General features: G+C 36.6%; 2 protein-coding genes and 1 long non-coding RNA gene across 3 annotated transcripts in view; 2 read left to right on the forward strand and 1 right to left on the reverse strand.

Moving 5' to 3' along the window:
• The window catches only part of LOC107671136 (uncharacterized), an 8,116-nt gene extending 3,703 nt beyond the window's left edge, over positions 1 to 4,413 (reverse strand). Inside the window, exons 1-4 of the mRNA XM_016463990.1 lie at positions 4,090 to 4,413; positions 3,774 to 3,846; positions 2,322 to 2,452; positions 1,887 to 2,094 (exon numbers count right to left, since the gene is read on the reverse strand). Of these exons, the coding sequence (XP_016319476.1) occupies positions 1,887 to 2,094; positions 2,322 to 2,353 (240 nt within the window). The 5' untranslated portion in view covers positions 2,354 to 2,452; positions 3,774 to 3,846; positions 4,090 to 4,413. The remainder of the gene's footprint in view (positions 1 to 1,886; positions 2,095 to 2,321; positions 2,453 to 3,773; positions 3,847 to 4,089) is intronic.
• Positions 4,414 to 7,950: 3,537 nt separating this feature from the next.
• On the forward strand, positions 7,951 to 8,828 carry LOC107671117 (uncharacterized). Its single transcript, XR_001632157.1, has 3 exons — positions 7,951 to 8,053; positions 8,186 to 8,322; positions 8,786 to 8,828. It is a non-coding gene; the product is annotated as an uncharacterized LOC107671117 (long non-coding RNA).
• A 2,554-nt stretch (positions 8,829 to 11,382) lies between these two features.
• LOC107671120 (prolyl 4-hydroxylase subunit alpha-1-like) overlaps positions 11,383 to 17,265 on the forward strand; it is a 14,177-nt gene continuing 8,294 nt past the window's right edge. Inside the window, exons 1-6 of the mRNA XM_016463967.1 lie at positions 11,383 to 11,585; positions 13,695 to 13,771; positions 14,257 to 14,353; positions 14,466 to 14,617; positions 15,567 to 15,704; positions 16,203 to 16,442. Coding sequence (XP_016319453.1) covers positions 13,696 to 13,771; positions 14,257 to 14,353; positions 14,466 to 14,617; positions 15,567 to 15,704; positions 16,203 to 16,442 — 703 coding nt within the window. The 5' untranslated portion in view covers positions 11,383 to 11,585; position 13,695. The remainder of the gene's footprint in view (positions 11,586 to 13,694; positions 13,772 to 14,256; positions 14,354 to 14,465; positions 14,618 to 15,566; positions 15,705 to 16,202; positions 16,443 to 17,265) is intronic.

Genomic DNA, 17,265 nt, shown 5'->3' on the forward strand with positions numbered 1-17,265 from the left:
AAACATCAAAAGAACAGGGTATCTGCTTGTAAACAAAAACATTTTATTCTAGCTTCATGCATTCTTTTTTAAACACTTGAATGTGGATAAGTTTCATTAAAAAAAAATAAAGAACTAAACAACATTTTGAACAAAAAGCTGAAAAAAAGACTATTATTTGGATTCCAGAATGATAATCAAAACGTAGATGGAGTCGATCAACACCCCAAAGCTTGACAGTCATTATTACCTCTTCATTGGTAGACATTTTATTCCATAACGTTACACAGTTTTGATGCTGTTTTATGTCTGATGATCATGTTAGAATACATGTGGAATCATCTGTTGTTTCGGTTTCTTCTTCACTTGTGTTTCTCGGATTTCTTCGGATTCTCGGAGCACAAGTATAGCTCAAATATATTTAGACTTTTTCTAAGTATAAGTCAAGCATACTTAAATGTAATTTTAAGTATATTTCTGAGAAGTACATAAAAAGTAGACTGAAAGTGTACTTTCCTAGTTTTAGTTTAAAAGAAGTATACTAATAGCACACTTGAATAAACTTCTTTTTCGTAAGGGCACATTGAAATACACTGAATATTATTTATACTGAATAAAAGTGAACTGCAAAAAAAACAACCAAAAAAAGGGTGAACTTTTGAGAACTGTTGAACTGTCACACAAATCTGCTCTTTCCCTTATATATACAGTAGAGCCAGTGCAGATTGTGAGATTGCATAGAAAAACCTGGAAATAAACAAAGGTTTAAGATTTTAAAATGATGAAACATTATATATATTTCACTAGTATGCTCAGTCTTTGACCTCACTGTAGACATACATTTTAACCTCAAATCTTCCATTTGTCAACTTCTGACATTCTGTTTGCATCTTAAACACATAGCCAGCCATAACATTCAAACACAAACAGTAAAACGACTCCACCGGTTTATAGACCTAGCCACATGTAACACACCTAATGATTCATCAGAGAGCTGCCCAGTCTTCTGCTTTACACCCTACAAACAATCTATGTACACACTGCGATATACTTAACACTGATCATATGATATATATGCAAATAACTCTTTACATAATGGTCCATTTGACATAATCCTGACATAATACACCTTGACATCTCATGTTTGAATGGGACATTTTCCACTGAATAGCAACTTGGCTGATAGAAATCTACTGTGTGACTTTAGATAACATGGAATGTAGCAGAATTTGTTATGTAGAATGTAGAAGCATGTAGAAGTTGTATGGACCATTTATATGCTTTTTTTGACCATATTAGAGCTTCCCTTTAATTTTCATTGTGTAAAACAGCAGCTTAAACATACTGCAAAATTTCTTTATGAGTAAATGAGTAAAAATCTCATCTTTTCAACTGAATTCAATTAGATACTTTAAAACCAGTCTTATTTTATTGAGATTTTATTTATAGTATCATTCAGATACTGCTATAGTTTCTATTAATATTTTAAATCAGTTTTTATTTTTATATTTTCCATTTTCATTTTGTTAAAGTTTTAGTAATTTTGTTGTGTGTTTCTGTCATTTTAATTTTTAAAAATTGTATTTCAGTTTTAGTGATTTTATACATAACTTTAAACTAAATTAAAATGATAAATGTTGCTTTGGCAATTAGCTGAAATAATTTTTGTATTTATTTCAGTTAACTTTTTTTTCCCAAGTAACAAAAACTTTAATGGTTTTAGTTTTAGTTAACTATAATAACCCTATTTTAAACTGACCAGAGCTTTCTGCACTGACCCCAAATGCATTAGAAAGCCAGGAAAATCCTCTGATCATTAGTTATATAAGGCAGCTTTAAAATCTGCATGTTCAAGATCATAAAACTGACAAATAACTGATAAAGATGTGGCTGTGTGGGCAAAGTACCTGTATGAATGCAAGTGGCACCGCATAAGGATAGTGATACTGGGGGATGAAGATCCTGCTTACAAAACTGTGTAGATTATCTGCCAGAGCGTACACAATCACAGCCACCAGGGCCGCGATGCCCAGCAGAAGTGGCACCAGAGGTTTACACACTTCATACACACAAGCTCTCAGAGCATGCGGCGTATGCATCTGCCACCATGCCGAACTAAAACACACATGGACAGACAGTACATTGATTAAGCCTAAATCTAAGAATATCACATTCAAGATACTGAAGTAATATAATGGCATAATTTTACAAGCATTAATGATAAAGATGTTCATTTATGGCTACTATTCGTAGCACATTAACAAGCTAGTATTCATATTCACTAATTTTAACTGAGCTTTGTGTTCATTAAAGCTTTCAGTCACAAATAAATTTGTTCTCACCATCTGGACAGCAGATTTTGCCAGGGGTCCATACTAGTGGTCCACCCACCCCAGGACCGGTGGAGTGGAATATGGTTTTTGATTTTAATCCCTTTACAGCATCAGGGCATGGAGGACAGACGTGAAACTACCTGCACACAAACACAATCCCAAAAAATGGTCACCATCACTATTACAAACAAAAGTAATATAGATTTTAAAGGGGTCATATGATGCTGCTAAAAAGAACATTATTTTGTGTATTTGGTGTAATGAAATGTGTTTATGCGGTTTAAAGTAAAAAAAAAACACATTATTTTCCACATACTGTACATTATTGTTTCTCCTCTATGCCCCGCCTTTTTGAAACACGTCGATTTTTACAAAGCTCATCGGTCTGAAAAAGCGAGGTGTGCTGTGATTGGCCAGCTATCCAGTGCGTTGTGATTGGCCGAATACCTCAAGCGTGTGACGGAAATGTTACGCCCCTCACATACTGTTGATGCCGTGTCCGGCCGGAGCGACGAGATAAAAACATTAAAACCCATTACAAACGAGGCATTTGTTGCATCCAGTGGGGACATAATTACTGATTATAATGACTTATACTGTCTTTTTACGCGTTGTGTTGCATTGCATCGCGCCGTGTAAACATAAAACTCTGTCTGCATTTGTGATCAGAGAAATTACAAACAACAAGTGCTACTCTACACTGCCCAAAACTCGCGTTTGAATCATCAGTGGCAAATCCTTTAAATGAAAACATACTTACCTGAGTCAGACATTTTTGGAAGGCCAAACAAAGTAGTTTCGCTTTCACAACGAAAAACACAGCGGCCTAGCGTGAGGGGAAGCCCCGGCTTAGAGTGAGCTGAGGCCAGGCTAGCGTGAGCTGAGGCGGCGGGGTCGAGAATGGCGTGCCCGGCGGATCTGACGAATGAGCGGCAACCACATGTGACGACCCCGGGTTGGACTCCGCTTCGTCCACGGTGAAAGTTGATGTATTCCCTCAGCGACCAGCACAGATCAGCTCTAGGCATGACGAAGCGGATATCGTCCTCTTTTGGAAGACCAAACAAAGTAGTTTCGCTTTCACAACGACGCACACAGCGTCTTCACGACATGGCGGCGGCAGCAACAATACTACAGCGAGACTAAAAGTTACACCTTCTTTCTTTGCGTGAACATTTGGGAGGCGTTATGCAAATCTTCCCACATAGTGAGGTAGATATGTGGGGGCGTGTTAGAACGAGCCGTTTTAGGTAGGCGTGGCTGACTCTGAACTTTTATAAAGAATATCTCTTTGGATTTGAGACTTTAGTCTTTGCAACTTTACAGATCTTCTTTATGCACCAAGAGCTTGTAACACTCCAAAGAGAAAGGAAAAATTGAAATCGCATCATATGACCCCTTTAAAAAGTTTTATCAAGAAATCAAATGCAGCATAAATAGGCTATCATGGAATACACTGACCATTCTTTTTTCCCAATGTAATCTTCATTTCAGCCATTAACACAAAAAACGTTGCCATATGTCCTGTTTTGTCCTGTAATAAGTAATGCAAATTAGTATTGTATGTAAAACACAAAGTCCAAAATATTTTTTAAAAGTTTACATTTAATTATAGAAAATACGAAAAACAGAATACTACAATAGAACATTATACATGAAAAAAGTAAGCCCTTTTAATCATTTAATTTTTTTTTTGTTTTACTAAACAAAATAGACATGAATCAAAACAAGTAAAAATAAAAATAAAATATCAAAACGATAAGATAGACCAACTCACATCTTTTTTGTCGTCATGAGATCTTGTTATTCCACCACGGATTGTCTCTCATGAGGGACCGAGCACGAGTGAAATTTGATCCCTCTCACCCTGAGGTCAAAATACGAATTATTTGAACTAACTGTGGTCGATGAGAGGTTTTCTTTCACCCGTTTGTCCGTGGCCGTTCAAATCTATTTTTATCCTGGATTTAGTCCTTCCGTTTCCCCTCTCTCGTCGCATATATCTGAACCTGCGATAGACTCCGGAGGACAAGTGGAGTTAATGATTGAATACGTCACCTCGCAGCATGAACGCCCATCACGTTGCTTGGTAAAAATGTTCTTATTGCCGAAGCAGTTATGTTGTTGTGTACTACACACACACAATTAACCCAGCAGGTGATTAACAATTTAGGCGTTTTAGGCGTGGTAAAATATATTGTGTAGCCTAGTAGGAGAATACATGCTACATCTAAAATGCTCTGGGGCCTCCAAATGTTATAGTTTTACTCATGCTGTTATTTACTTAAGAGGATTCCCTTCTCGTTTCTTTATTGGATATATAATGAAGTGGTATCCTTATAAATATAAAACAGACAGAAGAAGGGCATATTTGTCAGCCAAAATTTTCCATCTGATGCCATCTGTATGACAATCACCTCCTCAACCTATAACCTTTATTGCTTTGATAACCAAACATTTGTTATGCAAAAGCATAAATACACAATGCACAAATATGTAGAAAAACTAAGGATATGCCATTTTAAAGGTCAGGTATGTAGAGCAAAGCAATTAGTTAATAATAGTAATAGAATAATTAAAATGAATGTATACAAATCATATATTCAACACAATTTGTTCTAGTACACATTATGACAAAACATAATTTTACCATTAGTTTTGACTAGTTATTTCTATTTATTCACTGAATAAATTGTCCAAAACCAAGACATGACATGACTATAAAGGTCAATAAAGGCATCTCAGCAGACAGGATGTGACAAATTGAATTTGGATGTGGCGTCCTACCTTCATATACTAAGAGTGACTAAACTTGAGTGACTCACCTTAACCATCACAGGATGCAACTACGGTCGTTTTAGGTAATTAAAAGAATAGGGATCCTTTTATGTTATGCTTGAAAGTTAATATGGCTTCCAGTTTGACCTATGATCAAATGAATGCATTACAACAGTGTAAATAAAACATCCATTAGGTCCATGATTAATTACTAATAATACGACAAACATTTCTGTCTGAATATGTGCGTGCACACATGAAAGTATTTTTGTGGCTAGCAGCTGGATCCACAGAATAAATGGAGAAATGTACTGAGGGCAAACAAGCACATTATATCCATGACAGGTGGGTGAGAATCATGGAACAGACAGTCAATGCAACATTACTATGGCAACCCAGCACTTATTAATCAGGTCAAATATCAGTGAGAACATACCGATATGGTGACATCATAGTACTGTGGAATGGCACGGTGATGGTGGGTCAATAATTGAAAGGACTTTCCCCCCCAAGTCATTATTTACTCACCCTTATGTCATTCCAAATATTCTAGAAAAATTTTTTTTTGTTCCATTTGGCCTGTATGAGATAAAAAGTAATTTATTCCTGTGATGGCAAAGTTGAATTTTCAGGACTTTTTGATCCTTCAGAAATCATTCTAATATTCTGATTTAGTGCTCAATTATGATCAATTATTGTTGGTGTTTAAATATTAATAATGGCTCTCATTATTATCAATGCTGAAAACTGTTTCCTACTGCTTAATATTTTTGTGGAAACCGTGAAACATTCTTTGATGAATAGAAAGTTCAAAAGAACAGCATTTTTTGAGATAGAAATCTTTTGTGACATTATAAATGTCTTTATTGCCACATTTGATCAATTTAATGCATCCTTCTTGAATTCATTATTTTAATTTTTTTTCTAAGCTTACTTAGCCCAAACTTTTGAATGGTATTGTATCACGATTTCCACAAAAAAAAAAAGGGGAAAAAAAAGAAAAGAAAACACAACTGTTTTCAACATTGATAATAATCAGAACTGCTTCTTGGGCACCAAATCAGCATATTAGAATGATTTCTGAAGTATCATGTGACACTGAAGACTGGAGTAATGGCTGCTGAAAATGTAACTTTGCACAGGAATAAATTACATTTTAAAATATATTAAAATAGAAAGCAATTTGTAATTATATTTTACAATTTTATATTCCTGTTGTCATTGCATTTTTGATCAAATAAATGCAGCGTTGGAGAGCAAACGTCTTTAAAAAACATTTAAAAATGCATAATTATTCCAAACTTTTGACCAGTAGTGTATTAAAAAATATTTTGCCCAGAAAAAAGGTTTGGTTTGTTTAGATAAATAAACAATTTGTATTATATTAAAAATATATATGCATTTTGTTATTTGACTTTCATTCACAAGTGTCTGCGTGTGACACTCTGACCTGTCATGGCCAGCTCACCCCCTGCTCATGTAGAGGACTTCACTGTCCCGCATTACCCCGGCAACCCGCTAAAATAAGGACCTGACAAAGAGGGAGGGAGAGAATAGAATGGAAAGGAAAAAACAAAAAAGCAGTTGTTTTTTACACAGTGACATGCAGAGAACGATTTAACAACCACAAGGATGTAAAAATCTACATACATTCCTGTCTTTTTTGGTAGATTTTGGATGTATCGGAGCAGAGAAATGCTGTAGGCAGTGTGTATTTTGCATGGTGCTGGTTTGAGTGTGTATCAGGATGGTTGCATTCTCTCTCTTACCTTTGGGCCCATAGAAGAGAGAGAGAGAGCTTCGGTCCCGAATGACTCCCATCCAAAACCATGGGCATTGTGGTGTGTACATCTGATAACATTTTATTTTTATTTTTTTCACTTTCTGATATTATTATTATTTGTTCACAAAATAACAACAAAGCAGACATTGGCAAAGAATTGTGAACATATCTAAATATAATTGTGAAAATAAATGTAAATACTTCACCTGATCTGCCTCTAAAGTGCATCTCTTGTCCTCTGGTGGTTGATAGGATCTGTGTGTAACTGCTGATTACATTAGCTAGAATATAGAGTGTTTACACATCAATTGCTAGAATTCTCTCCCCTCCCCCTCTCCCTCTCCCTCTCCTTCTCCTCAGAGCTCATAAATGTCGTTTGGTTCACTCCACTGGCTCTCGGGGCTCTCTGCAGGTTCAGAACAGCGCCCCCTGTAGGGAGATGAATGGAACTGTCAAACTCTCCCAAATTAACGTCATTGAATCATCTCAGAACACTGAAGGTAAATCAACACAACTAAAGAATAAAGACGCTGCATGACTAATCACAGCTTGTGTGTATATCAGATACATTGTTATACTGATTGTCTGTAGGAACTGTCTGTGATAAATGTTAAAATAATTGTGTGTGTGTGTGTTTTCTTATTTTTTTGTGTGAAAGAGCTTCTGATTCCTGCACTTCCAGAAAAGGCAAATATAGAAAGAGGTTATGTGACCCCACAGCAGGTATACAACCTCCTGAATGCTGAAGCGGGCCAGCCTTCACTGCATGATCCCTATTACATACTTATACTGGACTGCCGCTCTGCAGAGAGGTAACAGTGATGCACATAAACATACACGTTCAGTGAAAGGTTCTGTCTTTTAAGTTTAATAGTGAAGTGAAGTGACGTGGCCAAGTATGGTGACCCATACTAGGAATTAGTGCTCTGCATTTATCCCATCCAAAGTGCACACACACACCGTGAACACACACCCCGAGCAGTGGGCAGCCATTTTTTTTGCTGCGGCGCCCGGGGAGCAGTTGGGGGTTCGGTGCCTTGCTCAAGGGCACCAAAGCAAATATAGAAAGAGGTTATGTGACACCACAGCAAGTATACAACCTCCTGAATGCTGAAGCGGGCCAACCTTCACTGCATGATCCCTATTATATACTGATACTGGACTGCCGCTCTGCAGAGAGGTAACAGTGATACACATAAATACATACATATACATTATAGATATGTACATTCAGTGAAAGGATCATGAATGGTTCTGGCTTTTAAGTTTAATGGTAACTAACTTGTGTGTGTGTGTGTGTATACATGTGCAGATATAAGCAGAGTCACCTGGTCACAGCCCGTGCCAGTGTGACGGTGATGCATCCAGAACTGGGCTGTTTGATAAGCTGTGTTCAGCTGCAGGAGTTTTCTATAATACTGCTATACGCTGAAGAAGGCCAAAGTCCAGGTATAACATTCTCATAATGTAAATAAAATAAAACCTAAAAAAAAAAAACTGTCTAATTAAAATAATTATAATAATGATATTGCTTAATAATATATTTTATAAATGATGTTATGCCATATATATATATATATATATATATATATCAATATAAATGCATTATTTATAAATATAATTAATTATATTAAATAATATAAACAAAAAGTTATTGTAATACCTTACCTAACTATTTATATTAATTATTTTATTTATCTTTATCTTTATTATTATTATGTTAATTGGGCAGTTTTATTAGACTTAATAATAATAATAACTTTGCATTATTTACAACACTGAAAATAATATGTTAAAATAATGTATACTTGTAAAATAATATAATAAAAATACAATAAAGTACAAATATTATGATAAATATATAAAAATAATAATGTATAATTATGGATGTATATGTGGCTTTGTGCTCTAGTTGGCAGTCAGGAGGCACGCGCTGACTCTCCTACTCTCCAGCACTAAGGGTAACTAACTAGTGTGTGTGTATACATGTGCAGATATAAGCAGAGTCATCTGGTCACAGCCCGTGCCAGTGTGACGGTGATGCATCCAGAACTGGGCTGTTTGATAAGCTGTGTTCAGCTGCAGGAGTTTTCTATAATACTGCTATACGCTGAAGAAGGCCAAAGTCCAGGTATAACATTTTTATAATATAAATAAAATAAAACCTAATTAAAATGATTAATAATAATAATATAGCTAAATCATACATTTTATAAATGATGTTATACATTTATAAATTAACAAATGGACCCTGTAATCCTCCAGGGGGGCTATTCTGCTTTTCACTTTCTCTATCCCTTTCTGTGCACCCCTCACATGGTCCTACTGGAGTCAGAGTGTCGCTCCCTCACCATCTATCCCTCTGAAATACTGGAGGGGGCGCTGTACCAGGGCTCTGCCTTGCAGGCACATGACTACCGTATCATCAAAAACCTCCACATCAAGGCATGTGGTCAATGCCACAGCTGAAATCTCAGATGCCTTCCCGAGTGTTTTACGCTATCTTTGGCTACGGCTATGTGATGATGCACAGCAGGATCTTCGGCAGGCCCTTCCAGAAGCTTCTCAGTTCATTGCTGAGGCTTTTGCGGGGGGCACCGGGGGCACCAGGCGGCTGGGTGTTGGTGCACTGCAGCCTCGGCCGGAGTCGTAGCTCAGTGCTGACGTTGGGATTCCTGATGGAGCATCGCCGTTGGTCTTTGCTACATGCTTTTCGTTGGCTGAAGGAAAGACGTGCTTGCGCTGCCCCAAATGCTGGGTTTCTTCGGCAACTCTCTGACAATGAGGAACTGCTGTTTGGTCAGCGCCTCACCTCACTGGATGACATAACATCTCCGAGAAATATTGAAGGAAAATATAGTGACATAAAAAGGAGGAATCCTCTTCATGCTAATTTTTCATATTTGCTCAAAACTAGTAAGATGAACAATGAACATTCAAAAAAGTAATTGTTTTTGATGGGATTTCACTGTTTAAACAGGTACAAAACAGTAAATGCTTTTTTTTTTATTTTAGGATGAGGGACTAAAGGTGACTAAATGTATTTGTGTCTAGTTTAGGTTTGTAATGATATAAATGTTTGGTTTATAAGCTTCTTCTAATATAGGAGAAAGATCTATTGACAAAAAGGCAATAAAGTTAGTAAACAAGGCAATAACAAGTTTGAATCAGTAGAGTAAACAAAAACAGCACAGAACATACACAGCTGCAGTCTGCAGTGTTTGACCTTTTTCTGCCCTTAATGATTGACACTGAGGACTGGGATAAAGAAAAAGTTGGGAATCAGTCTCACAGGAGCATGCCAAATTCATTTTAGTATAGAGCCAGATGTTTGGCTAGTGTTGCGATGACAGGAGTATTACAATAAATCATAATTGATTTAAAAAAAAAACTAATTGAAAAAAATATTGAAGACAACTCTCAAAGGATTGTGCTAAAACATTAAACATTTTTATTTTGTAAATGAGCATTTCAAATAATACAGAACATTTCCTTTAAATTATTTGGAAATGCTCAATATTTTTACATCAATTATACACTGAGTGCAATAAACTGTCATTATAACACAAATGCGTGCCATTGTGTCTCTATGTGGTATGGTTTCACAAACAAACAGAAAAAGTACAGACATTCTTCAGACTTTGTGACAAACATTTGCTTCTTTTATAGCTCAGAGTTAATTTGGAAAGCAAAGGTTTCATTCAGATTCAGAATTGAAATCAGCAGGAGTAACTTTAAAGATAAATAGCAGCTGCCACTTTATTTAACCCACAATAAATCTCAGACAGTTGTTTGTTATAAATCAGACAGAGCATTAGAGGAGAAAGAGAGAAAGAAACATCCACTCCTTTTTTGCACAGAAAACATTAATCTGGAAGTAAAAAAAATACAAATAAAACAATGACTTTCCATTTTTTTCAGTGCATATTCATTATGCAACAGAGCTATGAAATACAAAGGATAAAAATAGTAATACCTCAAAGTGAAATAAGTGCATAAAATATTCAGCCTTGACACATAATGGCATGGTTTTTAAGGATTAGTTTACCCAAAAATGAAAATTTTCTGAAAATGTACTCACCCTCAGGCCATCCAAGATGTAGATTTGGAGAAATTTGGCATTACATCATTGCTCACTTGATCCTCTGCAGTGAATGGGTGCTGTCAGAATGAGATATAAAAACACCACAATAATTCACAAGTAATGTAAGTAATCCACAAGCTTCTCTATCCATAACATTTTTGGGTGAACTATTTCTTTCATGAAGGATGCATAATGGATTCTACAATTAAAAGAAAAAAAATCTATATGTTGGATAATTGTATTATATACAATGTCAGTACAAACTGCTAAATATGTATCCAAACTGTAGAACAAATGAACACCCCCAGCTGTATCAAGTACCACATCAGAAGGATGGCCCTTATGGAATGAGATGTAGGAACTGTACTATGCGCATGCGCAGTTCAATTCCATCTGGTTCCATTAGTTTGGGAGAGTGTGTGAGACTCTGCACGTAGCTCAGCGGAATCCGGAGAAAAAGAGCGGTGCAGCCTCTCGGATAAAGCCCAGCTGCACACCACAAGCATCGTAAACACAGAAGAGTTCTCCATCCATGCTGAGCTCCTCATCTCATCTCATCTCATCAGCATCACTAGAGCAACATCTGGGTCGATTCACTGTTTCTCTGCGTGCGGTGACAGCCTGAAAGGTACGAGGATATTTACTTTCCAACTTCTCTCAGGAAATTTCGTTTGGTTTATTATTAAAATATTTATTGTTGCAATGTTTTTTTTTCATCGGTAGAGCAAATGTAATGCGATACATAATACCAACAATACAAACATAACTCCTCCTTCCTTCCATAACTCCATATGTTACAAATATGTTAGTGTTTCTCTGCTTCAAGCACGTTTCATGGACAGACCCACTGCTGAAGTGAGTAGAGTAGTCCGTGTTTTATAAAGTCCCATCTGTCCTGCTGCACAGATCCTTTCCTTTCGCATCTGTTGTCTGCGAACTTTTTGAAGAGTTTGCAGTCCGGTTCTTCTCGAGTTTTCGAGGGGGCGGGGCGAAGACGTGGCAGTTCCGTGGCTCAGCACCCAATGACCTGCGGCCGGCTTCCATACTGGACCCTCACGAGCTCACGCACTCCACTAGGGTCTTTCCTGTAATTATGCAGGATCTTTTGAATTGCTGTATGTAATTTGTAAGAAATTAATTTACTAGTGCTGTAATCTAAGTAAATATTTCTATAAGAAGATATGCAGACAAGTATGGGCAAAACTGTAACAGGGTGCCTGAAAGGATGGGAATGAAAAACTAAAGTTAGCCATTGCTTGAGGACTTGACAGTTATGGTGAACTCATTTTGATATTATGATGATATTGATTATGACAATTCATCAAACACACTGCTAATACTTGTTTCAAACTGGCTTTTGGTTAAAAGGATACAAAAGATGAACAGGATAGTAATAGTAGCATAGAAAGTGATATTAAGGGACACAGGAAGCAATATTGAATTAATTATAATAATAATTTATGCATTTAGTAGATGCTTTTATCCAAAGCAACTTATTGTGCATTCAGGCTATACATTTTTTTTACCAGTATGTGTGTTTCCTGGGAATTGAACCCACAACCTTTTACGCTGCTAACGCAATGCTCTACCACTGAGCCACAGCAACACAATTATCAGCAATATTCTCAAAAAATTAATTCAATTTTGATTAGGTGAAAGTAAAAAAAAATCTGAAAAGTTGTAATTGCAATACAGTATTGAAAATCAAGATTTTTCTTTAAATTAGGTTTAAGATTTTTTTTTTTTGATTTAGGTTTATGAGGTTCAGAGGAGATTATTCTGGGAATTAGTTCTGACTTGATTTCCCTTGATGTCTTTGAATAGTAAAGAAAGTTGACGATGTTCTAATGCTAGATGTTACCTTTGAAAGTCAATTATTTGATTTAAGATTTTAATTTCTATGTAGATCTTTATGTTGAGGCATGCAAGTTCACGTGTTACGTTGTATCCTTCATGATGATCTTATACCTTTCATCTTATTCTGACATGTGGTATTACCAGTAGTTCATGCAAGATGCCTGCTGGTTCAGACAGGTTCCTTCTGCAGAGCACATGAGCAAGCACAGAAGAGCAGGTCCCTTAAGGGCATTACTTCTGCATATTTCATGTGTCAGATGCTTTTTGCATACTATGACACATCTGCAAAATATTACACTCCGATATGCATTTTAGATGCAACATTTGTAACTGATAATACTACAATACTGATAATACTGGTGCTTATGATTTTGTGCGTAACAGCTTTGTGTGGATCTCTCAGTGTGTGTAAGTTTAATCAGGATATTTGTCTTAATGAGGCATTCTCTTTGCCCCGAGGCTTTCCCCTGGTTGCCGTAGTTGTCCTTTTCAACAAACAAAGTGACATCTTGTTTATACATGCTGACGCTGGCTTAAGCAAACAAAAGGGGTTTTCCCACAGGCCTGATGTGGTGCTCTTTGTTTGCCCTCTGGATTCCACCTTTGTGCCGAAAGTCTGATCCAGCAGTGACCACTCTGTGGTCATGTGTATCCAACTGGGTGTGCGCTGGGGGTTTGGCAACCAAAACCAAATTTTTCAATGTATTTTCAGTGTGTTAGTTGGTTCAGTAATGCATTTTCCTTGCCCTGAGAGTTGGCTGTCGTATCTGATCGTGTTAACACCTCAAAAGGCAGAAAAAATACATTTTTACGACATCATCAGGAAGATGCATTGCATTGTGTTAGATGTATCCCATATGACACTCTCTGTTTCTCTCAGGATGGCTTTGTGTTGGTTCCTGTTGAGTTTCCTCTTCCATTCCCTGTATGCCCACAGTGACTTCTTCACTTCTATAGGTGAGTTGATCTTCCATTGTTTTGTTCCGTACTGTATCCATTCCTTATTACACTCTTAAAAATAAAGGTGCTTCACGATGCCATAGAAGAACCTTTTTGTCTAAATGGTTCCATAAAGAACCTTTAACATCTGAAGAACCTTTCTGTTTCACAAAAGCTTCTTTGTGATGAAAAAAGGTTCTTCAGATTACAAAAAGGTAAGAAAGAGATGGTTCTTTAAAGAACCTTTGACTGAATGGTTCTTTGTGGAACCAAAAATGGTTCTTCTATGGCATCGCTGTGAAGAACCTTTTGAAGCACCTTTATTTTTAAGAGTGTAGGCTATAGATCCTGCCAAACATATGAAACTTGCAGGAAGTGCTTGTGACCAAGGGGTCATTCAAAGGTAGCATCGATGTTTTTTGTTTTTTTTGCAAGCTATATATATATATTAAGCAAATATCAGAAAAATTGTGACTTTTTTAATTTGACTTTTTGACTTGTAGGTCAGATGACAGACCTACTGTACACAGAGAAGGACCTGGTGACATCACTAAAAGAATACATCAGACAAGAGGAGAATAGACTAGAGCAGGTCAAAGAGTGAGTAAACGCACATGTTCAACATGTCTGTCTGCTTGGGGAGTTGAAATTGTCTTTTGCCTCACAAATAACTAGACAGCTGGTGAATATTCTGCTTCTTTTCCTGCAACAGGTGGGCAGACAAACTGGACTCACTGACAATCACAGCCACGCAGGACCCTGAGGGATTCCTGGGGCACCCGGTCAATGCCTTTAAGCTGATGAAACGACTCAACAGTGAGTGGGCTGATCTGGAGAGCCTGGTGCTGAAAGACACCACCAATGGTTAGTGACATTGAAAGTCTGACATAGTAATTAGTGATGGGCAGAATGACATTATACATCTCTTTAAAAATATATTTATTTATATATAATATGTGTTTATATAGTTACTGTCTCAAGTGTTACGTAATGTTAAGCTATTCATGTGCTGATATCTGACTTATTGTTCATTTACTAAAGAATGACTGTTGCATTTGTTTTGTATCCATCAATTGTCCCTTTCCACATGGCTAGGAAATATCGATATAACATTTTCAGGTTGAATTTTTAGCAGAAATAACAATGTTCTATGATATACACTACACTTTAAATTTTTGTTGGTTGGTACGATTTTTGTTTAATGTTTTGCAAGAAGTCCGAGGCTGCATTTATTTGATCAAATATACAGTGAAAACAGTAATACTGCAGTATTATTGCAAATTAAAATTAACTGTTTTTCATTTGAATATATTTTAAAATGTAATTTATTCCTGTGATGGAAAAGCTGAATTTTCAGAAGCCGTTACTCCAGTCTTCATCGACACATGCTTTTTCAGAAGCCATTTTAATATGCAGATTCAGAGCTTAAGAAAAAAAATATTCTTATCATTGTTGAAAACAGTTGTGCTGCTTAATATTTTTGTGATATTTTTACAATATACTTTGATTAAGAAACTTCAAAAGAACAGAATTTATTTAATTTTTTTTATAACATTATAAATGTCTTTACTGTCACTTTTGATTAATTTAATGTGTCCTTGCTGAATAAAAATATGAATTTCTTACTGACCCCAAACCTTTGAATGGTAGTGTACTGTAACAGTGATTTATGATTTTAGTCATAAAGCCCACTGCTATTAGTAATTGCATTAATTGCTTAAATGTCTCTGTATGTGTTATAAACCTCTTAATCTGTTGTAATCGTGTAATCCTCAAGGTCAAGCCTCTCTTCTCTGTTTGTTCTCTTTTGTAGGGTTTATCTCCAATCTGACCGTCCAGAGACAGTTTTTCCCAACAGACGAGGACCAGACAGGAGCAGCCAAAGCTTTGCTTAGATTACAGGACACATACCAGCTGTCTGCCTACACCATCTCTAATGGAGACCTGCCTGGTGAGCAATTGTACATGTCTGTGTGTTTATGCATTCCAGACCGTGCATATCTTTATCAAGTACACTGCGTTACCACAGTCTGTGTGAACCCTATGAGAAGCATCATGCTGTGTCTGTGATAACTTGCGTATATATCTCTTTGAAAATCTTTGTAATGTTTCCATGGGATAGAGTGATAAAACCTGTGCCATTAAAAAAAAAAAAAAATGAAAACGCCAGTTATTACAATCCATCTCGTTGTTTACATCTCACCTGGAAGTAATGTGTGTTTCAAATGCGTGTCCACAGATGGTTATTTAGAAAAGTAACCCTCATTGTAGCATAATGGTTGATTGACAGCTGAGAAGGCGGTCCTTTGGGACAACAGTGAAATAGACATCTAAAAAATAGCATCATAATCATATTAGTTTCATGATAGTTAGAACAACGAAAGTCAATATATGACATTTAATTATAGAGACTATTTGTTTTTATGTCTCCTCACTGGTGTGACCTCAGGTGTTGTGCACAAGAGCCGGATGACAGTGGCAGACTGCTTTGAGCTGGGAAAGATTGCTTACTCTGAGGCAGATTATTATCACACAGAGCTCTGGATGGCTCAGGCCCTCACACAGCTGGATGAAGGGGAAGAATCCATCATAGACAAGGTCTCAGTCATGGACTACCTCAATTATGCCATCTACCAGCAGGGGGAACTAGAGCGAGCCCTCGAGCTCACCAAGAGGATGCTGAAACTGGGTAAAAAAAAATCTAACTAATCATTTAAAGCTGCATTACGTAACTTTTTTTGGTTAAACATTTAGTTTCTGGTTAAACTTCTTATTTTGGACATACTTCTAAGACCTAGTAGCTGTAATTCCGAAGTACAGTGAATATCCACACTGGTGTGTTGACTGACAGCCCACACATACACCTCAAAACCTCAAAACATTAGATTCATCCGCGCTGCACAGCCGTGCGATGCACAATCCACGTAAAGAAGATAATTCCAAAATTGTTCTGTTTTTATTAAGATTTCAGTTTTAGTATTTTTGTTATGTGCTTTAGTTATTTTATTATATATTAGTTTTTTTTTTTATTCATTTTCATTTTAGAAATTTTTGTACTTAAAGGGGTCATATGGCGTTGCTAAAAAGAACATTATTTTGTGTATTTGGTGTAATGCATGTATGTGTTTATGCGGTTTAAGGTAAAAAAAAAAAACATTATTTTCCACATACTGTACATTATTGTTTCTGCTCTATGCCCCGCCTTTCTGAAACGCGTCGATTTTTACAAAACTCATCGTTCTGAAAAGCGAGGTGTGCTCTGATTGGCCAGCTATCCAGTGCGTTGTGATTGGCCGAATACCTCAACTGAGTGACGGAAATGTTACGCCCCTTACCATACTGTGATGCCCTGTCTGGCCGGAGCAACGAGACAAAAACATTAAAACTCTGCCCCACTTTATAGAAACAGACTATGTTGGCATTGTAGGTTACTCTCACAAGAAACAGTCCTCATCCTCCATAAAATGCGCTGCACACATCTGAATATTTGGGTTGAACTGTTCTGGAACAGT

Source organism: Sinocyclocheilus anshuiensis, unplaced genomic scaffold (genome assembly GCF_001515605.1).
Source record: "Sinocyclocheilus anshuiensis isolate Anshui unplaced genomic scaffold, SAMN03320099.WGS_v1.1 scaffold861, whole genome shotgun sequence".
Taxonomy (NCBI): domain Eukaryota; kingdom Metazoa; phylum Chordata; class Actinopteri; order Cypriniformes; family Cyprinidae; genus Sinocyclocheilus; species Sinocyclocheilus anshuiensis.